We start from the raw sequence: 24,393 nt of genomic DNA, 5'->3' as shown, positions 1-24,393 counted from the left end.
GAGGTGTGGCTGTTCTGGGATCCCCCTGACCTTTCATAAGCTTATAGCATCAATTCGATACAATACACGTTCCTGCTCTTCCTGGGCCTACAAGGAAAGCCTGAGGCCGGAAGCAGCAATAAACCCAGGGCAGAGCAGGCATCAGTGACAACAGAATGACATTGATTAAGTCAGATATAGCATAGAAGAGGAGTTGGGGTGGAGGAGGATTGCAAAAGCAGCTTGCAGATGGAGCAGCAGTGGATAGCCAGGCTGGAGCAGTTTAAATATGGCAGCACGAGTGCAATTAGCCAGCATGCTTAGAACAAATCAGATGGCTGTCAGCTGATGAGGGCTTGCGTGGCATCAGCTGATCTCAAATATATGGCAGCGCTCGACTCCATGGCCTGCCTGAACTAATGCTACACACTCGATATGTGATCTAAAGAAAAAGCTTTGAAAGTGTAAAACTTATGTGAAGCTTGTGTTTGCAGCTCTGATAAAGTTTTTAGGATAAGGAGCCAGGGTTTGAACTAGTTGTAGGTTTTTTCCCCTCTTTTACTGCTTCTCTTTCTCTCGCTCTGTCTTTGTTTGCCTTCATTCAAGGTCTTTTGATTTTTTTTATTTCATACAGATATTCTACAAAAGATATAAATTCAGCCATACATGGTGATTTTTCTATTATCAAATGTTTTTGTATCATTCATATCCTGTGACTATTGGATGTTGGATACATTTATGGATGACAATATTTGATAAATTCAAAACTGGAACCAGAGTTGACTATTCAGGTGTCAGATTACAAATGTTGCCCTCAAATACCTCAGATGTCCTGGGTTGGCTAGTTTTTTATTTAAACCCTTTTTCTGATCAGCTAGGAGAAAATATGGAAAAATGTTGATTTTAAGTTAAATATGTGCATTTTTTAAATGTATGAATTAGGATAAACTATGTGTTGGCCTATGTGCTGCATTTTCAGATAAACCAAACTCTACCCACAACCTATGGATTAACTAGATGTCCAAACGCACCCTAATCTGCCTGTTCCTGCATCATGGTCATTGTCTTTGAGGGCCTTACACCCACATGTAATGTGAAATCTAAAGACAGTCGTGATACATCTTGTGCCAACTGACAGAGTGAGTTTTTATGTATAAATTCATCACATGCACGCTGCAGGGCAAACATGGATAATGTATGTTTGCGTGTCTGTGGGTGCATGTGTTTATGTGTGTCTCCATGTAAATGCATGCAATCCCATTTGCATGTATTTCACACATGCTCACATTAATTTGTTATTTATAAAGAAGGTTCTTCTTTTCATCTTTGCTTTTTATGTGATCTTTTCTTCAACCCTTCCAGCTCCTGCTCCATTTCTCAGCATTGCGCTTTTCTTTTTGCAAAACTTGCGTGGCTACTCTGGATCCCAAGCCAACTAAAATCTTACCCCCGTTTGTGTGTGCGTGTGATGATGGCTGTTTTTATAATGCCCCCCTGCAAATTTGCATATGTATATGTGCAGATTGTATGAGAAGAGCTCTCACACTTAGAGCAGTTGGACGGGGAGGGCGATGGGGGCCAATGCAAGGGTTGTGTGTGTGTGTGTGAGAGTGTTAAAGGGGGGTCGTGCTGTCGCTTTCACCCCCCCCAGACAAAGCCGGCCACTACTCCCAGATGGTAGTCTGCTCTCTTCGGCCATGTGTCTGGTGTGTGTGTGTTTGTAGACAGAGGCAGATACAAAGACAGAGAGAGTGAACAAGGCCTTTGAAAGTGTGTGTGTGATGCAGGCAAGTGTAAGGATGCCCATGGCTGGACATGAAGTGAATACATTCGTATGCATCCACATGAGTATGGAGACTTTATGTGGGTAAAGATCTCCTTGCAGGGTCCTTTGAATGGCTGCATGACATGACTAAAAGTGTGGTTTGCACTGTCACCTTTGCTGGCAAATGCAGCAGGAAAGATAATACAAGACTCATGAATAAAGGGAGAGACAGACAGAAAGAGAGAGGTGATGATTGAGATGGACTCAGAGACAGACAAGGGGGAAGGGGAAGAACAGAGGTAAGGATTGGTGCTTCTTTGTCTGGCTGGCGATGACCTAGAGATGCCCATGGACGTCTGGTTAATGGGGTCAGCATTAAGGACCAGGCGTTAGGATTATGTTTAGATCAACTGTCTGCTGGACACTGAAACAATAAAATAGACTGTTTGTTGTTGTTGTCAAGAGAGAAATGAGTGTCACTGACTCTCGAAAAGTTGCATTTCTGTGAAAAAGATGCTCTGACGACTTGATATGGAAAGGTTAAAAGATGAGTACTAGTTTTTTGTCTTTTTCAGTTGCCTAATATGTACAGGTTACTTTAAAGTGTCTCTCACTGTGAGGTGTAAACAGTTCAGCTTATAGGAAATAGATTAGTGTAAAAGAGCACAGATATTCAATCTAAAATCCTGCCTAAAGGCTCTGTCTAAATCCTGGTATCTCCCTAGAGCCATGTGTTAAAACAGGCCTGCAGTCCTGTTGAGAAGGGGCTATCTATCGCTTGGACAGACTCCAGCCTTGCTGACCTTGATGTTTGTTTTCCTTGTATCCCCAGACATAAACAAGACTCACATCCAGACACAGACAGACAGGAAGTTATTCTCTCTGATGTCTTTCTCTTGCATCTGGCTCCTCGGTGAACACCAGGCAGATGTATTAGGCCGGCAAAAGTGTGTGTTGTATTTGTATAAAGTTATTCAAACACAAATGGTGAGAGAGGTTTTGGTGGGCATTTCTTCACCCTCGCTCCTACATCCCCCCAGGCCATTCTCCCCTTCTACCTGTCAGACTGGTTGTCTCTCTCCTTCTCTCTCTCTTTCATTACAGCAAAGCCCTTCTCCTTTTTCTTGACCAGGTAGTGTTTTGTTATCAGACAAGAAACCAGACTCCCTTATGACAACCCTTTACCCCGTGGTTCAAAGTGCCAAGATAACTGCTCTCTATTTATACCTTTATTGAGGCAAACCCTTTTCTGCCAGCGAGCGGTCTGGCAGCAAGTGCTTTCCATGCTGGACATGCCCTGTTCTCCCCAGGCTCTGGTACTGAGGTAGTCTGCCAAGTCGCAGGGCCAGATTGCCTGTAATAGGCCTGCCATTTCCCTCTCATCATCTGTCAGCACTCTGGATCCAACTGCAGGGTCCAAAGAGGACTACCACTCTCCAATTAAAAAGGTTAATTTGCCCTCGCCCATCCCTTCCGCCTCCCCCCCTCTACAACTCTCTATGTCTTCATTAGCAGTCATTTGTGATTGTGTGTCGCTTTTTCTTTGACTATTACTGTTTCTGTCTTTTTCTCTCTCTCATCTGTTCTGTAGAGCGGATTTTACATGTAAAAGGTATGACTGATTGTTTGCTAGCAGCTTTTATATCTGTATTTAAGTTTGCTTTCATTTGCAGTGCTCACTTTTAAAGCATCTTCTAAGATACTCGAGTTTCTTTAAGCTGACCAGCCTCAGCAGAGAAAGACTGTTACAGTAGGAAAATCTACTTTGCTCTCTGGCAGAGATTTAAATGAGAAAATCAATATAACCAGGGATAGCTGGTATAGATGGGCTAGTAGAGGCACCTGTCTTTCACAACAAAGTTGAAAAAAAAAAAAGAAAATCTTCAAATAACTTACAACAAATTGTTTAAAATTTTGTTGGATCTAGCAGCAACCTGAATTGAAACTGAGTTGAAATTAGGCGTATATCAGTAAACCTTGGAGTCAGGTAGAGAATTATATGAAGACTTAAAACCAAAACAACTTTAAGGAAACACTTCTGTTCAGAAAATGATTGCCACTGATTATATTATTCTTTAATTACCTCCGCCGAGGAGGTTATGTGATCAGGAGGGTTTGTTTGTTAGTTTGTTAGCAATATAACTCAAAAGCTTATGGACGGATTTTGATTAAATTTTCAGGAAATGTCAGAAATGGCATAAGGAAGAACTGATTAGATTTTGGGAGTGATCTGGATCACCGTCTGAATCCAGGAATTTTGTAGGATTCTTTACTATTGGGAGATATAGGGCTAATGGCGGAGGTCTGCGCTCTCCGAGTGCTTTTCTAGTTTCATTTATTTTCTGTCCTCAGATTAGATTTCAGTGTGGTTAAAGTGAAAGCGGTTTGCTTTTTACTTGTAGTAATGTTTGATAAGAGCCCATTTAAAGATCATGAGCATTTTGAAACATATGAGGTTGGTTTCATCTGCCCATGGGACGAATAGTCCTTTCTCTTCAGTTATGTGAGAGAGGCTCACTCTGTTCCTTGTCTCAGTGAAGCATCTGATTTGCTGAGTACCATCACATCGTTATCATTAAGACAGGAGAAGCTGCAAGACAAGATAGATCACCGTAAATGTAAAAAATCACAGGTTGTGATAGAAGTGCTCCTCAGAATGAGATAACACATACGCATGGGTCTAGATAGCCTGGCACTTGGGTCCAGATCTAGAACGCGATCCACTTATTAGTGATCTGGGGTAGGAAGTATTCACATATGTGCCCGTCTTTACACAACCACAGACATGCTCGGAGTGTGCTCAGCTACATGCATACCTTTACAGTGATGAATGGGATGATGAGTATAATTGTTAAATTTTCCAATCCATTACGATACAATGAAAAACCAGGCCTAATTATGTTGACCCGACTCAAGCCCATTATTACTAGCACAATCTGACACAAAACTGCAGTTGGATAGAAAGCCACACAATCTGTCAACACTGTGTGCTCCATATTTGTTGATCATTTCATTCAAATCACAATGCTTGGCATGCTTATCTGGTTAGCATGGTTTTGGCTATTTCATTATGTGTTAGCATCAAGATTACAAGCCAAGGTTCTTGTTATCTAGTCCAGCTGCATCACACTACAAATGATGTAGCTACAACAAGCAGCTTGCTAGCTTAGTTTAGAATATCAGTCAGTAAGACATTCAATATGGTACACTTGAAGCACATTGAACCACATTTAACATGTTGGTATAAACCACCTTAGGCTTCAGAGATGCTGAATTTACCATACAAACACCTGAGGTGTCAAACATTCCTCTACTTTTTGTGAGACATTTCCTATTGTAAACTATAATGAACTCAGAGTTGATATCATTCAGTCACTCCTGTCCGGCAGTTGCTTGTGCTTCTAGTATAAACAAAGGGTCCAGCACCAATAATGTGAAGTAAATTACCACTTTTCAAAATTGTTTTGCTTTTCACACAACTAAGCATGCTCAGCAAGTAACAAAAATTCATCTGGCATTGCAGTAATTTTGAGAATCCTGTTTATTTGAAACTGTAGAGAAAAACCTGCCTGTTGTGCAGAACTAACACAACTGCCACTTCTATGCATGTAAATGGTGGCCATACTTCACAGTCATTTTCCTCAGACACATGGCAGCGAGTATTTAGCTAAAGCTGAACCTGAAGGGATGAGCCACGTGCGAGTTAGACCTGCTCCTGTGGGTAAAAGAGCCTTACTCACTTTTTTCATGTTGTTAGCAGTTAATCTGAGGATGCAGAGAACTTGTTTGGACAGAAACCTTCATGTATCTCTATCTGCGTAGAGCGTTCGACTTTTTCTGGCTCCCCCCAGTTCCCTCTTCCTTCCCCTATCCCCTAAGTCCTCCTCACTCCTGCCATCTTATTATCTGAGAGGTCGAAAGGAAAGGGGCCCCTCGCATCTCTTCCTCATCTGTTCCTCTTGTTCTTGCCTTGAGCTATAGCCGAGGAATCAAACAGCAAACTAGCCCTTCTCCCTCCTGACCCTCAGCCCTTCTTCTTCTCCTCCTCCTCACTTTATCAGAATAAAATGTGGACAAACGTGGACATGTTATTCTGGAGTAAAAGCATAGGAAGAAAGTTGCCCCCTAACCGCCGCCTGTACAGCTGCTTTCTGTCATTTACTGCTGCTGTCAAAACTCCCTGTCTGTCAGGCTACCTCGTCCAGCAAGATGTTGTGGGGCTACTTTAGTGTTTACCTTTGCATATCAGGGTCTTTGGAGCAGGATATTGAGTAGGCAGTTGAGATAAAACAGTTGTTTATAGGAATAACACTTGAATTCCAACATTTTCTTCATTTTAAATTAGCTTTTTAAATTGTGGTCCTCACAGTATTTTGTTGTTTAGATATTTGAGAAGTTACAGACTGATCTTTTGTATAGAGTGTGTATTTCTATTTTTATTTTTTTTTTCCCCACTAGTCCTCCCATGAATGATACCAGGATTTTAAACTTAGATATAATACGGATCTAAATCAAAGAATACTGATACCTGTTTCAACACAGATCAAATAAATTTGAAGTTCCAGGTGGCAAATATTTGATCCTTTCTTCTTAAATAAACAAATTGCATAAATATTTGACAGATATTCCCAATCTGACGGCTTCTTTTCTCTCTATGGGTTCCAGCATTTTTTACTTAAAAATATAACTTAAAATCTAATTTTTTTTTTTTTTTAAATTTCAGTACGATATAAATCCAGTGATGGATTTAGCAACTTTGGGGCCATATGCAAACACATACGTGAGGCCCTCGACATCCATTGTACTTACCCCTTTTTTATTCTTATTTATCAAAGAAAGTACTTCTCATAACTTGATGCAAAAGCAACCTAAATGACTGTTTAGCAAGGTTAATTGAACATAAATGCCCATGGGATTTCAGAATGTTTATTTGGAGACTCTAAAAGGGCATCAAGTAACCAATTATATCAGACCTAGTGTATATGATGCTAATTTTGCATCTTTATATTCACAAATTCATACAAATTTAGATGAAAAAATATAAAGTTATACATAAGATAATATAAAGTAAATATTTTTTAGAATATAAGGTAAAAATTGTATTGTACAAATTTAAAATAATTTATTTAAAAATGTACGAAAATAACAATTTACTCAAAGAAAAACAATTCCATTTTGGATTTTTTTTTGGTCATGTTTAACCAAACTGAATCTGGAAGAAAACTGGAGATTGTGTTCCGGGGCCCCTACCAGTTGGGGCCCCAGGTGATTGCCTACCTTTGCCTCCTGATTAACAGAGATAACAGAGATACTGAAAAGTATCAAAGTTTTGAAAATGCAACAACCTTATTTTTACAAAGATTAAAGAAATGAGAGAAAATAGAAATAGAAAGAAATAGTGTCTGTGCTGACTTCATGTGAAAGCAGAACTGGATTTTATTTCTTCAATTTGTCTGAGTGTGTGGGCACCCAATGCAAATTAGCAACCAATATAGGCTCAGTCTTACAATTACTTTACCTTCATAAATCAGCCATAGCAGCTGCGTTGTCATCTGCTGTTAAGCATAGTGGCATACTAAATGAAATTGGGGGTCACTCTTGGTAGTTTTAGTGATTAGCATAAGCTAATGACTTGGAAGGATGAACAGGAGGTGGAGATAAAGAGGAAGAGAAGGAGGGAAAAGAGGGAATGTTGTCTGGCTCTCTCACCCACCATTAAGGGCCTGCCCCTGGACTCGAAGAGCAGGCCAGTTTCCCATGCACCGGTGGCACAGGCGAGCCCTCTTTGGTTACACAAAATGTCTGCCTGTACGGCCACAGAGAGAGATATTATTAGTGTTATTTTGCTTCAGATATCTGAGAGCACTGTGCTTTTAGGCGCCCTTGTTTGAGTGGCTGACGGACTCTTGAGTTTCTGCAGCAGATTAAATGAAATTTTAGCAGCTTTTTCTTGGGGCCAGGCCATAAAACCGCACAAAGGAAGCAGCTGCCACTAATGTAATCTAGAATGGGGTGCTGCAGTGTAAAGCTGTCCACCACTCTTTTGTTTTTTCCTTCTCTGCTCTCTACTGCTTTTTATGCCATTCTTCAAACCCTTCAACTACACCCCTTCCCCTTCGGATAATATCCTTGTTCTTTCACTGCCCTTAATTCCTCTTTTCATCAACTTCCCCTGTGTGTACTGCAAAGGTGATGAAACCAGACGAGAGCAATAAAGGCAATGTATTTTAAGCAAACACATCTTTTTATGTCTTTCTATATCCATAGGGCTGTGTCAAAGGTTCAAAAGATTGCTGTCTGGCTGTCTCTAAAGCTCTTTGGACTGTCTGTATGTCTGAGCCATAAAAGCTCGACATGTATGGAATGAGCATATCAGGTCTTTACAGTTTGACCTTGTGCAAACCTACAAAGTTCAATTCTCGGAATGCAACACAAGCAGTCCACTGGGGTCGATGCCCCTGCGACCTCAGTGTCACTCAGAGGTTGTCAGCCCCTCTCAAAATGACAGGGTGGATCTTGAGAACCTGACTTCATGTTGCCAGGGAGTGGAGTTACATTCCTGTCAGGCCTGTCGTTGTAGAAGTGACATGAGAGAGAAGAAAGGGCAATGAGTAAAGGAATGAGAAAAGCTGCAAGGGTGCACTGTATTTCCCATAACAAAAGCTGTTTGTTAATTACTTTTCTTAATTATTTGTAGTTGACATTTGCATCAGCACAGCAAATTCTTGCATGTTGGCACCGCTTTGAGTCTCCACTGTTGGCCTCTGTAAATGAAGTTTTATAGTCTGTTAGAGAAGCAATGGCACAAACATCTGGCCAATAAATCTCAGGTGGTGCTGCGGAGTGTTGCTCGAGAAACCAGCTCCACCATCCCTGATCAGTCATTAATCCAAATTTCCACACTTTCAAACCAGCTTATTTATATACGCTTGGTTAGGTGGTGAGCCTTCCAGGAGAGTAGGCATTACTTATGCACATAGAAGAATTTTGCATATTGCTCTGACGCTTTTCTGTTTTTATTTTGATGTATTATCTGTCCTCATGGGTTTAAATGTGCATCTGCATTATGCTTTTGCATGTGTTGTATAAGTGCTTAAGTGTCTTGCCACTGCCTGTTATGGAATGTCTGAGTTCATGGACTGTGTGCAGAAACGATGACTTGAAGGTGGACTCAGTGCTGTTCAACAAGTAATTCAGTCTGTACATGCATGTGTCCTGTTCTGCAGCTGTCTGAGTATAAATCCCTCTGTCACCAAGACACACAGGCTTTCTTCACAAATATCCTGCTAATCAACTCCACTCAAAGACTAAAGGCTCATTCTGCCCTTTTTTACTGAAGGGAGGAATTTATTATTACTGTTTTCTGGAGGAGTTTGTACCTGTTACTGACATCCTCCTCCTTTATCTGAAGTCTTTATCTTTTGTTATTAGTCCCATCAGACTTATCATTCCTTTGCTTCCTATAGAGTCCTCATAACAAATTACAACTTTTGTAGTGCAACTCACATGCATACACACTCACACACCAACATCCCTCATGTTTACTTAAACCTGATGACCCAATAGAAATAGCTCTTGCCCCCGCCTTTGGCACCCTCCTTTTCTCCTCCTCTGCTCCACCCTCCCCTCCTTCCCTCCCCAGGGTAGGTTCGCTAGCCCCCCTTATAAACATAGTGATCTATAGGAGGCCTAGACCCAGACAGATTTTTGGCATGGCTGTGCAGGTAGCATTCCAGCACGGTTTGAGATCTTAGGGCCCTAGCCTCGTTAAAAGCCTGATTTATGCTCTACAGCTGGGCACAAAGGAACCTACAGGTTGGCTAACTTAATTAATATCACGCTCGCTACTGCCTGGACCTATGCATGTTGCAGACACACCTCTAGGGAGAATAAGCGGAAGGGTCCACATGCTGTATTTTTAACAGGCCAGTGACGGTGTGTGTATATGCACAGGATGTAACCGAAAGACAGCTGTGTTAAACATGAGTTCACATTGCTCTTATAAGGGCTTACAGGATTTAAGTTATCAGTGACATAGATGCACTTTTTGCTGCTGGTGGAAGACAGAGAAGCAAAGCTCTCTGTTAACTTTTACTTGGCCCTATTGTCGACCATTTTCCCATCTCCCTCTCTCATTGCTATAGTGGCTGATCAGGCCATATGTCTTCAATTAGCAGGCAGGAATCTGGTACGGAGAGCCTCGGAGATGAGGAATTGTGTGGAGCGTGGTCTGCTGTTGCCAAGCATATGTCCCATCCATCTTATGGACTGTTATCGATGATAAACGTTACATAGTTATTAACTGACTACCTTCACCTTGTGCTAACCCACCTGCTTTTTCTTTGGCATGTGGAGTACTGTCTTCTGTCATCTGAAAGAATAGCATGCCCTGTAGTGTCAGTGCAACCTTGACTCAGCAGTCATTTGGGGGCATTTGTCCAAAACAGCATGGCATTAGGGTGTGTCCATGATTTGGGTCAGGCCCCTAGGGCACTCTGAGCAGATTTATTGTCAAGTTCTTGCATTAAGCAGAGGAGCACTTAAGATAACATTTGTAGGTCACTTGATATCTGACCACTTCCTTACTGCACTATGTCTCTTCCTGCTTCTGTCACAATGTCCTGAAGGGGTTGAATTAGGGCTGAACAGGAGGCCATTTTGCAATTTTAATCAGGATTTGGAAAGTGCTGGGGTGGAGAAGTGGCCCAGCACTGTTTTCTCCTCAATGAATTAATAATAGAGCGCAGAGTGGAGGGTTGGATGCATGGATGGTGGTGGGTTGGGGGCACTGAGGTCTCAGTGTGAGTGGCTGTGTCCTTATTCCAAGATCGGGGAGCTGTATTTCTCAGAACCTACTGGTAAGGGCATTGCAGATAATTTAATGGGGTAAATTATGATGTATGAGATATTTCCATCTTAAAACAACGCACTGAACTCATTAAAGATTTTGTTTTAATGTCCAGACTTCAGTTCTGTGGTCAGAACTTGTTTAAGCGTATCTTTCCTAACTTCCAGTGTCTCTGCTTCCAAGAAAAATGAATTTGCAGACTCCATCTGACCCTGAGATACCCCTCGATCTAAAGAGTCTGGCTATTGATGCTTTCTTAACCACTCGACCACCGTGTGCATAGTCACACACAGCAGATGGGACGCGTGTTAAACCCTCAGCCTCCACAGCTCCGGGCCACGGGACACTCCAACACACTGGCCCTCTTGTTTTAAAGTGCCATGTCCTTCCACAATGCCTCCAGGCTCCTATGCATAACGAGCTGCTATGGTTGGCCCAAGCTCACATGCCCTGGTCCTTTCACCCTGAGGTGGTAGGACAGGGTGAAAATAACTGCATGTTTCAAACAGCCCTTGTTCACTGGTGTCTAAATAATGGCCTATGCTTAAGAGATCCTGGGGCTTCTGTAGCATCTTCAACTTCAAGCAACCAATGGTCAACCTTAGTGGAAACTTTTGTTTCCTAATCGATCCACTTAAAGACCAAATCATGAAAATGTGGTATTGTAGATGAACAAAGTTTATCTGGCTTCCAAACTCGCCTTTAGTGCAAATTTTGAGATCTGCCTGGGTCCAGATCTTAAAGACTGGAGGTGTATCCAGCATGGGTGTTTAAATAGTAGATTTAGAGAAAGTATTTGTGTTTGTGTGTGCTACAGGCCAAGGGCAGAGAATTTAAGAGGTGTGTACGACTGTCAAAGACAGACCCACTTTAACCTCTCTCAGCGCTGTCATCAGAGCGTGTTCAGGAAATAGCGTGATAGAAGGAGCAGAAACAAAGGAGCATGCAGGCTGCATGAGGGACCGAGAGCATGAGGAAGAGGGAATGACCCTATCCTCAAGACAGGCTGGAGTGTTTGCACAGACAGACTCACTCAGTGTATGTGTAAGTGACTGCTTGTGTATGTGAGAGAGAGAATTGTGTGTGTATGTCCTGACTGCCATGGGCTCAGAGTTAGCCTGCCTGCAGGTTTGTGCCTGTAGATCAGGAAACTTCCCCAACCCCGGCTACCCCCTTTAACTCTAGTCCCTCCCTCTCTTTCTCTCTCACTCACCCTTCCCTCTCATATATATTTATCTTGCTCCTCCTCTCTCTTTCAATCACTTATTTATTCAACATAGTTGGCTCAGACGTGCCACCCAACTCCTTTTGAGTGGGAAGAAAACCGTCCTCTGCTTTTCCTTCCTCTACTTTATCTTTGCCAACCTTTTTGTTATTTGAGTGTGCATGTATGTGTGTGTGTGTGTTGGGGAGTACAGTGTTAATTTTGGCAGCTGTTTTAAATGTAGTCTTAAGTGCTATTCGCATGGGATTACTATTACCTGTGGACATCTGATAAATTGTAAATTACCCCCTGACGTCAGTGTTGGGTGTAGTGTATTTACATGGGATAAGCAGGAGACTGAGAAAGTTAAACATCCCTCCTGTTTATCAATGGGGGAGTGAGACATCTTGTGTTAACTATGAACCTCTCCTGTAATTTGAACAGTTTTTATGCAGTTGTAGATTTTACTATGCACTATTAATTTTGGATTGTTATGCACCAACAACAGCCCTCCTTGCACAGATCTGCTGTTGAAGCCTAATCACTGAATGTTTTTTTTTTTACCCCGCAAATAACAGACATGATTGGTTCGCATGGGATTAAAAACATAGATGTCCTACATTAACATTAAAAATGACCAGAGGTCCCCAGGCAATGTTAATCTTGTGGAAATAGGGCTTTAGATTAGAATGCCTTTTAGTTTTAGTCTTATTTTAGTCATTTTTATCTTTTCTAACTTGTCTGGTTAAAGCTGACAGAAAACTCAGGGCAATTTATTCCAGTTTTGTCAATAAAAATTTCTTTTACTTAAGTCTTTATTTTTAGTCTAAACAAATATTTTCTTTAAACTTATTTAATCAGAAAAATTGTGAAATTAATCTAAATGTAAAATACTCATTTTTATGCACTCACAATACAATACTGAATTGATTCCAACACAGGATATGTAAAATTCCATGCCCCTGGGCTCTCAGTCAAAACAACAATAGAATCTGACGAGTACATCCCGGTGGTGAACAGCTCCACCCATCTCTACGGTTTACTTCTTTTTTTGAATTAAGGAATCAGTTCAATAAAAATAGTACTTCAGTGTATTCTCTCAACAGAAACTGGGGTTTTCCTTTCATTCATAAATTTCTTGTAATAAATTAAAAATGCACTTAAAAGTGCACTTCCATGTTTGTGCTGGAATCTAATCCAGAGTCTAACCGAGTCCCAGGGCATGTGCTCTGGGATACCAGAAGTGCACTTTCAAATTCTTTTTCTCGCTCATTATGAGAAATTTATGAATGAAAACAAAACATCAGCATTGAGCAGTGGTGATCTCTACTCCCTGGAGATGCTGAGTAGAGGCAGGGTACCATGTTATAGGGCGGTGGTTCTCAATTGGTCTAGCCTAAGGACACACTGGGGCTTAAATGACAAATTGTGACCCAAATTTAAAAAATTCTCCATAAATCTTATTTTTACAACGAAAAGTTTTGCAGTTAGAATCTTGGATGGAACAAAACACACAATTGAAAAAAGCAACAGGAAAAAACTAACAAGTTTTACATTCTGATTTTTGATCTTGAGGAATTACTCCATTATCATGAGTAAAACAGCTTTGTTATTTCAAGAAAAGGAGATAAATTAGTTAAAATATTAAGAAAATATTTACATCTACCCATGATCACAGTTAAAGAGTAAATTATCCACTAAGGACTTCAGTACTTCAGAGACTTTTGGCCAACATGTTCCCACCCACTGACAACAGCTTTGCGACCCACTTTAAGGTCCTGCTCCTCCATTTGAGAACCACTGTTATAGAGGATGAGTGTAAGTGATTGAACTTGCTACCGGTGGCAGCCTCCTTAGCAAGACACGTCCTGTTACAATAATAAAAATCACAGTTTTCTCTGCTTTTGAAAACTTTTGAAATATTTGTGATATTGTAAGACCTCGATTCAAAAGAAACATAAATGTAACATAGGAATGGTCACTTATTAAATGAATATAGACATTTCATTGCACAAATTTTACATATTGTACATTTTAATGTACTGATGGATATACTGATATACATATGCTCAGTGGATTTTCATGGATTTTGACTGTCCATTCCAGCACTAATATTTTGGTCTTGTTTTGCACTCCTTGATGACAGTTAATTTTCATCAGGGCCATGACAAGGGTTTGTGGTGTTTTCTGTGGTAGTGTGATTTGTAGGAATGTTACAGACAAGGTCCAATGACCTTAATCTCGCAACTCCACAAAGCTATCAGTTCACTCTTGAGTCAAAGTGGACATTTGTGCTAAATTTGAAGGAAATTCCTCAATGTTTTTTGCAGATATCACATTCATAAGCAAGGGATGTACACAAGTGCTTTGACCTTGACCTCTGACCTCCAAATCTAAGTAATTCATCCTCAAGTACGGGTGAACTTTTGTCCAAAGTTGAAAGAAAATCTGATTCTTGAGATTTCGTGTTCAACAAAAATGGCCCAGACGGATGCACATATGGATGGACAGTCTGAAAACATGACGTCTCCCGTCTTGGCTGTCACTTGCATCGGGGCATGAAAACAGAAGTTCCTGCCCTTTTGTGCAATCTAAATTCAGGTTGGAATACATGATAAGTTTAGAGTTTTTTTTTTTTTTTGCACCACAAATGTGTTTTTGGAATAAAACCCCCCAACATGTCTGTTTTTTAAAAACCAAAAGTCATCACTTCATTGTATAAAAACAGTCAGGTTTGCTGTCCTGTCATTTTTAATGGGCTTTGATTTGGGACTCTTGCTCTTTTATTAGGTTTTTAGTTTTTTTTTTTTAGTTTGTTTGTTATGGCACAGTGTTGCTTTTTTGTGACTATGTTATGTCAGCTGACATTTTTCTTGTTAGTTTTCAACTGCATGGAGATACGATTGTAATGTTTCGACATGAAAGCTCCCTCGTCTTCCTCCATACTGTGTTTGTGCTGTCCTGTCCAGCTCCTTGCATGTCTGTGAAGGCTGAAGAGGGAGAAAGCTGGGAGGTCAGATACAGGGCCCTGTATGCTCCGGTGAAGCCGTATCGCGTCCTGGCAAATGGTATGCAGGCTCATAACGCGCTCCACTCGTCCAATAGCCAGAGACGAAACAGTTTTGACAGTGTCGAATGCCCTGCCCCGGGGGCCTTATCATCCTCTGCTGCTTGCCTGCCTCCCTCCCCTGTTTCTCTTCTCCTGATGCTATCTATCTGGAGATTTATGCAGAAATGTGCAGCTAGTCGACCTCCCTGGTCCCCCTCCATCCTTTCTGCAGGGACGCCAGCCTGTCACAGGCTGAGCTATGCAGAGATAGTGAAGCTCAGGCTGCTGGCCTCATGTCTTGCGGAGGCTTTCTTGTCTGTGCACTTCAAACAGGGATGATGCTTGTAAGGAGAGACAGCAGGCGATCTAATCTTAATGTTGCAGCCTGTCTCATGAAAGTAAAGAAAGCAAAAATATTTGTGCTTTTGTGTGCCTCTGCATTCTGTTTTACTGTTATTTTCTTCATTAGCCGATTTTCCTCTCTTCTCCTCCCCTTAAGCTGCAGATTATTGAGACGTATCTTTTGACAGAACACTTTCACATTTCCCCTCTGAAGTGCTCAGAGACTCCTCACCCATCTGGGATATTGCCCAAGTCCAAAAATACTCCTGCTTGATTAAGTCGTCTTATGTACCTGGATATGTGTGCTTAAACTGACACTAGGCAGTTTGCAGTATCTTTGATTCCACTCCTTTTTTAATACCTTCTCCATTGAGCATGGCTTTTGTTGACGGCAGTTTGATCCTGTGAAGCGGATCCCAACTCAATAAATAATCTCTGTGGATGCTTACATAAGCTATGGTCCATTTAATTAGACTGGTTAAGCTTAGAAGCCCAGAGGTCTTTTCACTGTACCATTAGAGCTGGGATGAGAAACAACAGCATACGGCCTCCCACCGCCGCTGGTAAGCAGAGAGCAAATAATGATCTGCATCAGACACACTGCTGTCCTGGTCTATTATAAGGTCTGTCGGACCAAGCCGCACCCAAGCACGAAGCTGTCCAGCTGGGCTTAGTTGGAGTGGATGAATAGATGGATAGATGGAGGGATAGAGAGTCGGATGGACTGATGGACGGGTGGGTGAATGGTCAGTTCAAACACAGTTCAACCGAGAAAAGATCAAAGAGACTAAGGTTACACCGGGAAACAGACAGTGTAGAGCGATGCTAATTTTGAAATGATTGTAGCGAGTGCATCACATACTAATGTCCACACACATCCACATGAATGCATTTATACACAGACACACTCTTATTCACCAAAATTGTTGCATGCCCGTGTAAGAACCACTTATGCATGCAGAAGTACATGCATAGAAAAAGCTGTCTGTCACACACACATTGTCTTTTGTGTATGGTGCAGCATTCATTGAGCTCTGTGTGTGTGCCATCTGTCCATAATGGTTTCTTAGTGGCTCAGACGCCTCAGTTCCACTGTTGCTCTTATCAACTTTCAGGAGAAGGAGACGCCGAGAGGAAAGCTTAGAAGTGTGAAAGTCTGATTGGAGACAAAGCCACAGCCAGCAGATTACTTTATACTGGGCACAGACCCCTGAAGGACCACCATGCATCTCTATCTGAAGATCTGCCTCCCCCTTTTGCTTGTTCATGCCAGCTCAGTTTTTTTTTGTCCCGGTTGAGAAAGTCTCTCTGTCCTCATCATTAGCTCTCAACTCTGTCTCTCTTTTTTTTTTTTTTTAAATTTCTGCCTCTTTCTATATCTTTTAGCTTCTTGCTGTGTGTAATATGTGTTTTGGTTTGTGGTCAGCTTTCTCCCACTTGTGCAATGTGTGACTCTAACACCAGCCAGCGTTGCAGGCCCACATCAGACTTGTAAAAAGGGGCTGCATGGGATTTAAGCCTGTCCTTTTCCCCGGCTGGCTTTCTGTTTAGTAAACCGTATTTCCTGCATCCGGCTTTGTCTCAGGAACAAGTGTTGGTCAAACAAGCCTTTTGTCTGTGGCCAGTGGCTCAGCGCACCACAACCAGTCTGGCCTGGGACAAAGAAGTGAGTGTATGAGCATGGTTGTGTTGCTGCTGTGGCAGAGAGACCAGACAAACAGAGGGATAGAGAAGGGAGGTCAAGACCAGCTGGCTGCTCTGCAGGTATTTCTTTCCTGGTAGATTCAAACACTTGTGACAGGTTTGGTTACATGTAAAGCCAGTCCTAAAAACTTCTTCCTGAGTTAGCTGTGCACACATGCATCCCACAGCGGGAGAGTATCTCTGTCAGGTGGGTCATGAAGGGTATCTCAAGGGGCAGGACAATGATTGTACACAGGTTGTGTGTCAGTTCCATGTTGCTGAAGTATATAAACATAATCACACTCTTCATCTTCTGATACTAGTAAACCAAAATGTACTGGGCGGCAAGGAGGAAAAATTCCAAGTAAAGTCAGACAGAAAAATCTGTTTGTGCTCACACAAGCAGCTCGGACCAAAAGTTTTGGGAAATTATCAGGATTTTTGTGCAAGCTTGGAAACACTATTAAACACAATAGTAATGTAAGTGAATCAAACCTCTAAAGCCCCTTATAATATTCACTAATTTCCTTGCATTTCTTTCCAACTGAGCCCTTAAAGTCAAGTGAAAGTCATGCACAACAGAGTGCATTTAGAAAATGCTGCAAGAAGAGCTCTAATGGGTACCGTAGAGCCTCTACCGCCTCCCCACCTTCTTCCTCCACCCGTCCTCTCCTGATTCACCCTTCACCCCTGTCCAATCCCTGACTGTGAATACCCTAATGACATAAACAGAGTAGTAATCACATTAACGCCAGTTACGGCTCAGGCACTCTTAAGAGGCACTGTATTGACAACCCTGTGTCTTCCCAAAGCACTCACTCCAACACCTATAAACACTTATGAATATTGGCAAAGCCCTGCTATTAGCATAATCACTTTTCAGGTGTGTGTGAGTGCTCCTGAGCCCGGGCGACTGATAACTTTGGAAAATGGGAGTGACATGCTGTGTCCCTCTGTGTCTCCCCTCACTGTTCCTTCCTCTTCCCTCTTCTCCTTTTGGAAGCCCTGTGTGCTAATCCTGTTAGCTTGTTCCTCCATTAGCTAAATGACCAATATCAGAGAGAGCTGCGTGGTCACAGCACAGGGGCCTGAGCCCACGACGAGGCTCGGTCAAGGACAAAACAAAAAACACAGAGGCCAAGCCAAGTCTGCTAACTCATGGATGGATGGCAAGAAAGTTTTAGAGAGTAGGCAGAGCAGTTGGATTGTGACTTTGACTGAGAGATGAAAGGTTAATGCAATTTTTTCACTCCTAACTGCCACACTACTGTTTAAATGAACATGTTTATTGTCTGAATGGCTCATATCATGATTTTTAAGAGTCCTGTTGTAATTCTATTTAGGCTACAAGTTTGACTTGATGTTCCGTGGTTGATCTTACTGACAGGTTGGGCCTGTTTACCTTTACCTTAAAAACCTGCCTCACATCCGCCTCTCTCCCTGTCACACTTAAAGTTACTTTGAGACCTGCATTTTCAATGTGAGCACCATTGGTGGGCTTCAAACTCTGCTTCAAATACGAGTAGGGGTTTAAGACAGTGTTTTAAGTATTCACTCAGCAGCCACAATATTATTGCTAATATTGTGAAGGAAGTGGCCAAATATTACCATTTGATAAAATCATGCAACACCATGGGAAACATGATCTAAGTCATTGAATGTTTTCTTTAGCTGTTATTAAATGGTTAGCAGTAGGTAATCAAATATGTAGTGATATGGCCCAATGTTCCTAAAAATGTCACCTATCTATCAGTTGTTTAGTAATTAATTAGGGGTGAGATGATGAAAATTCAGTTTTGAGCAGTGCTAGAACTACATTATAATAGTATTTACCCTGAAGAAGATGCCAGAAGAAAATAAGTGATGTGTGAATACGGTGGCTTAACCTAGCAACAATAGGTCAAGGTCATGGCTATCTTGGCATCTGTTGTTTCGTTTGTTTGTGTTTGTGGCTGTGTTTGGGATGAAGCAATGAAGGGGAAAGGGGGCTGTGTGCTGCCCATGTGCGTGTGTGCAGTGATTGAGAGTCACAGAGTGTGTGTGAGAGACTGGCTTTAGGGGGTTGGGTCACTAAACAATGGAGCAATCTGCATGAGCAAAGAGTACATGAAGCCTTGGCCTCGTATGTGTGCATGTGTGTTTTGCTTTGTCTGGTCAGCTCTGTTGTCTGGGACAGCTCTGTGAATGTAACGCCAGCAGCCGCAGGCTGCCACATCTACTGTTCAAGGCGCCATCGTTACCCTGCTGCCCTTGCACCAGTTGGCCTTGTGCTTTTTGCATGATCCCTGGATCATATTCTCTGCCTGATAGCAGTGTCCATAAGACTCCATAATAGCCTCCTTCTGCTTTGTGTTGCAATGTGCTGAAACTGCTTTGAAGGAGATGTTGGCCTCTTTCTCTTCTTCAGTTCTTTCTATTTCTCCATTTTCCATGATTAGCGTTCCTCTTCTCTTTCTGTCCATGATCCCCCTGCCCTCTCTAACTTCTCCTATGTGCTTTCTGCCTTCTCTCTCCCAAAGTCCCCTACTTCAGCCTCTGCCATGAAATGGCAGCTAAGGGGTTGTCAGTGTGGTTTCTCCTCTCTGCTGATCCGATTTCAAAGGGACCTGGAGATCCAGCATTAGCTGTGCAGCTCTCTTGCTCTGCAGCCCTAACTCTCCACAGACTTGGAGTTAATGGAAGGAGAGAAACAGACGCGGAGAGTGAGAGGGAGCTCTCCTTTATTCCATTAGAGGACATACTCATTTATAAGATCATCCCTCGTCCCTTACACAGTTCTCCTCTAACTGGCAAGAAAAAAAAAATACTTCAAGGCCATCAACCGCCTTGTCAGAAAGTCTTTTCTCATTCTGAATAACTGTCCTACCATTCCTCTGAGGAAAGCTATGAAGGACAACGGTGGGCTTTAGATATCTTCTTTGTCATTGTTGTGAGTCTGTGTTTGTCTGCCTTGTTGATGCCCATCAATGGTTTCTCCAAACACAAAAGACTTGCTTTTTCTGATACACAAGGAAGCTTATCGATTACTGGTTTTTAACTGACTGACATCGATCTTGTGGCCTTCAGATATGTAACGACTTGTAATTAGATATGCCCTGTTCATGCCACAGTTTTCTCCCTACTTTTTTACCCATCTTTTCTTCTGCTTCCTTCCTTTAATTCCATGATCCCTTACTGCTTTCTTTTCTCTGACGGACGTACAGTAGCTGCATTGAAAGATGGCATTTGATTCAACTCCCCCTTTATAATAATAGAAAAAAAATAATCCACTATCCTTCTTTTACGCATACAGTCTTTGCTCACACATTAAAACAGGGAGGAGGAAGTGTGTATGGGATGCAAATCAAAGCAAAGTGAACAGGAGAGGCCAGGTTATTGCAACCATTTTACGAGTGATTTGGGGCTTTCTATTTAAAGCTGTAAAAACACACACATAATCAGGAAACATACATACAGCCTAAGCCAATGTAATGGGCACATTTTATTTGTGCTTATGAGAGAGGGAGCAAAAAGCGTGTATGGGCAAATGGCTTTTTTATGATGGAAAAATTCCATAGTGGGTCAAAGCCCCTCGCAGGTGGCAGCAATTAACTGTAATTCTTGCAGATTGTAATGATCCATAATTTACCAGTATACCCTCCTTCCAACTCTTTTCAGTCAAGAGAAAAAGGTTTGCGTAGAGGTTTGATTGGGTGCACATTTTATGCCGCGTTCTGGTCTTTAAGTGAGATTGTTCGGTGGGGGGCCACTGTGGCCGTGGACACATGAGATCGAAAGTAGAAGCACAAACCACCAGTCCGTTCCATCCAACATCCCTTTTTTCTAACAGCAGCCATCTTCTCTTCCTGCCCCCTCTTCACCCCTTTTGTCTTTCAACCACAGCGGGCTTTAAACATGCAACACTGTCCATCCACCATCTTAGGGATCACTTATAGATGCAAAATATACACAAACACATATGGCCAGTCTCCCCTCCTCCCTCTGCCTTGTTCTCCCTCTTTAACACAGTATGGCCATGGTTGTGGGTTCAGTGTCTGCAAATGACTTTAGAAAAATACCCTGCGGTGAAAAAAGAAAAAGGAGAAGAAAGGATAAGAAAGCTAAAAGATGAAAGGGGGAGCACATTTGCAAGTGGCGGATGCTTCTTATTTTGCATATCTCTCACTTCTGCTTTCCCCTTCTCCTTTTCTTTTCACCTGAGAGGATTTAAATAAATCCACAAAGCATGAAATATCAGAAATAGAAAAGTAATGCTTGAAATGCATTTTCACAGGAGCCTCCCCACCCACACACAAACATGGCACAACACAATTTTCCCCTTTGCTTCTTTTAACTGTCAATGTGGGTTTTTTGTGATAAACACTGCTACAATTTATTAACATGTGACCTCTTATTTGTATTCAGCATTAATATGCAGCATCAGATACATGTCCCACTTTAGCCTATCTAATTCTGTAAACAGAGCACTGGAGAGGAGATGAATGTGTTTAACGAGATTAGGCGTGCATTGTCAGGCAAATCTCCGGTCAGTGTGCAAGTGCTATTGAAAGTCAATTATTGTTTCAAATATTTCTTTGCCTTCTCAGCTGTGTAAATTGTGAATTTGCAGCCTGAGAAATCTCTGATTATTGTTTTATGTATTCCTCTGTCAAGTGTCATCCCAAAGGAGTTGATTTAAATTAATTCAGTTTGAAAAAAGTGCATTCTTAAATTTTTAAACATCAGGGCATAATACTTTAAAAAAAAAACTGCAGCTTTCTAAATGTAGACATATTCAAAAATCATGAAACCCAACAAAAAATATTGGCAAGAATATTTTTTGTTGGGTTTCATGATTTTCTTTTCTTGTACCAGTGAAATGTTTAAAAAAAAAAAAAGGAAAATATTCGCTGATGAAATGCACATATCTCTTTCATTGTTAAAAAAGGAATAAAAGTGAACCCATAGTGTCAAAATTACAAAATGCTTGTTGCTGACACATTCTCTCTGTTTTTGATCTTCACATTTAATTTTTTCTCTAAAGCCTCAATTAACCAAAGTGTCATAATTTTTTAAAAAATAATTGTGTAATTCTGAGGTGCCAGCTAGTTGTTCTAGAAAGCTGCTAAAGCATTTGAACAGGTTAATTGAAATATTTTCCTCTCTGTGTGTCCTTTTGTAGATAAAGATGAGCCCAGCAGCTACACCTGTACCACCTGTAAGCAGCCTTTCACCAGTGCCTGGTTCCTGCTCCAGCATGCCCAGAACACCCACGGTTTCCGCATCTACCTGGAGAGCGAACCTGGCAGCCCCCTCACCCCCCGCGTGGCTGCAGCCCCTGGGATGGGGGGTGAATGTGCCTCCTCCCAGCCTCCCCTCCATGCCGTCCACTTGGCTGACGGCAGTCCATACAGCCTCCTGAGGATGCCTGGCTCCGGTTCTGGTCGGGACTCAGCATCCACGCCTCGTGAAGGTCGCTACCCCCGAACTCCACCACTGTTCAGCCCACCACCACGTCACCACCTCAGCCCTGACGACCTGGCCCTGGCAACCCACCATCCCAGCGCTTTTGACAGGGTGATGAGGCTAAACTCAGTGCCACTAGAAGCCCCTCCAAGCATGGACTTCTCTAGGCGTCTACGTGAGCTGGCTGGAAATGCAAGTGGGGCTTCACCGCCTCTTTCCCCTAACAGGCCCAGCCCTATGCAACGGCTGCTGCAGCCATTTCAACCAGGTTCTAAGCCTCCATTCTCAGCTACTCCTCCCCTTTCCACCTCTCAGTCACCCTCTGGCGCACGATCCACCCCAAATCCTGTGTCAAACGTGGCCCAACCAGGCACTCCACTCAAGGCAAAGTCTTGTGAATTCTGTGGGAAGACCTTCAAGTTCCAGAGTAACCTAATAGTTCATAGGCGTAGCCACACGGGTGAAAAGCCCTTTAAGTGTCACCTCTGTAACCATGCCTGCACTCAGGCCAGCAAACTGAAACGACACATGAAAACACACTGTCAGAGCAAGACGTCGGCACTGAACACCAAGTCAGATGATGGCCTCTCAACGGCAAGCTCCCCAGAACCCAGTACAAGCGAACTGATGGGCAGTGCCACAGATGCCCTTAAGTCAGTTGTTGCCAAGTTCAAGAGTGAAAACAATGGCCTGATGTCTGAAAATGGAGAAGAGGAGGAAGATGAGGATGAGGAGGAGGAAGAGGAGGAGGAGGAAGAGGAAGAAGAAGAGGAAGAAGAGGAGGAGGGGGAGGAGGAGGAAATGGAGAGCAAGCCTAGAGTGGAAGAAGCAGATGAAAGGAACGACTATCGTTTTAGCCTGCGATTGGAAGGCGCCCGTCACCACCAGAACAGTGATGCCCTGCACCCACACCGCCGTAGCTTGTCTCGGGACCGCGGTGATGAGGATTCAGCCATGGAGTCTGACCGAGCAGATGATGGAACTGCAACCACTGTCAATGGCCTAGGCCCGCTATCTTCTGACAGCCTGTCCAGGAAGCTGCTGGGTGGAGGAGTCAGCCCCGGATCTCTAAGTCCCCTGTCCAAACGCATCAAGGTGGAGAAGGACATTGACCCCCCCACGCCCACCATCCCAAACACGGAAAACGTTTACTCCCAGTGGCTCGCTGGCTACGCTGCCTCAAGACAACTCAAGGACCCTTTCATCAGCTTCACAGGTGGGGACTCCCGACAATCGCCCTTTGCTTCCTCATCTGAGCACTCTTCAGAAAACGGCAGCTTGCGCTTCTCCACCCCGCCTGGCGAGCTGGATGGGGAACGGGCTGCATCAGGACGCAGTGGCACTGGAAGTGGGGCCAGCACTCCTCATGGTGGCAGCGGGAACGGTAGGCCGAACTCCAAGGACGGTCGGCGCAGTGACACCTGTGAGTTTTGTGGCAAGGTGTTCAAGAACTGCAGCAACTTGACAGTGCACAGACGCAGTCACACTGGGGAGCGGCCCTACAAGTGTGAGCTGTGCAGCTACGCGTGTGCCCAGAGCTCAAAGCTCACCCGCCACATGAAGACCCACGGACAGATGGGCAAGGATGTGTACAAATGTGAAATCTGCCACATGCCTTTCAGTGTATACAGCACTCTGGAGAAACACATGAAGAAGTGGCACAGTGACCGGCCACTGGCAAATGACATTAAGACTGAGTAGTCAAAGAGCAGCGTACAGCAGCTCTGTCTCAGCTCCCCCGGCTAAAAAGTGACCCTGGCTAACTGGCCACTAAGTGAGGGGAAAGGACAACAGGGTTATACACCAATACACGGTACAGCCCTGTTATCATCCCCACTGGAAAAAGCTAAATGCATGATCCATCATTGGGGCAATACTATTGCATCAAACGCAAAACTTTTTGAGCCTTTCTATTGTGCAATAATTTACACGTTTTGTATTTTTTGTAACTGGACAGCATGCTCAGTGTGTTTTGGCTACTTAGAGAGAAAGTTGTCCTTGGCTGGTGGGTTTGGTTGTACATGTGTTGCTGTTGATACTCTGATTTCTTTGACATAAAAAAAAGTGAGTTATGAGAT

The 24,393-nt window shown here is 42.8% G+C and overlaps 1 protein-coding gene across 1 annotated transcript in view; it reads left to right on the top strand.

Moving 5' to 3' along the window:
• LOC121508663 (B-cell lymphoma/leukemia 11A-like) overlaps window positions 1–24,016 on the top strand; it is a 39,154-nt gene extending 15,138 nt beyond the window's left edge. Inside the window, exon 3 of the mRNA XM_041785654.1 lies at window positions 22,032–24,016. Within this exon, the coding sequence (XP_041641588.1) occupies window positions 22,032–24,016 (1,985 nt within the window). The remainder of the gene's footprint in view (window positions 1–22,031) is intronic.
• The last annotated feature ends 377 nt before the right edge of the window (window positions 24,017–24,393 follow it).

Source organism: Cheilinus undulatus, linkage group 4 (genome assembly GCF_018320785.1).
Source record: "Cheilinus undulatus linkage group 4, ASM1832078v1, whole genome shotgun sequence".
Lineage (NCBI taxonomy): Eukaryota > Metazoa > Chordata > Actinopteri > Labriformes > Labridae > Cheilinus > Cheilinus undulatus.
Note: the sequence above shows the minus strand (reverse complement) of the source record. Positions and strands in the feature narration are given on the sequence as shown.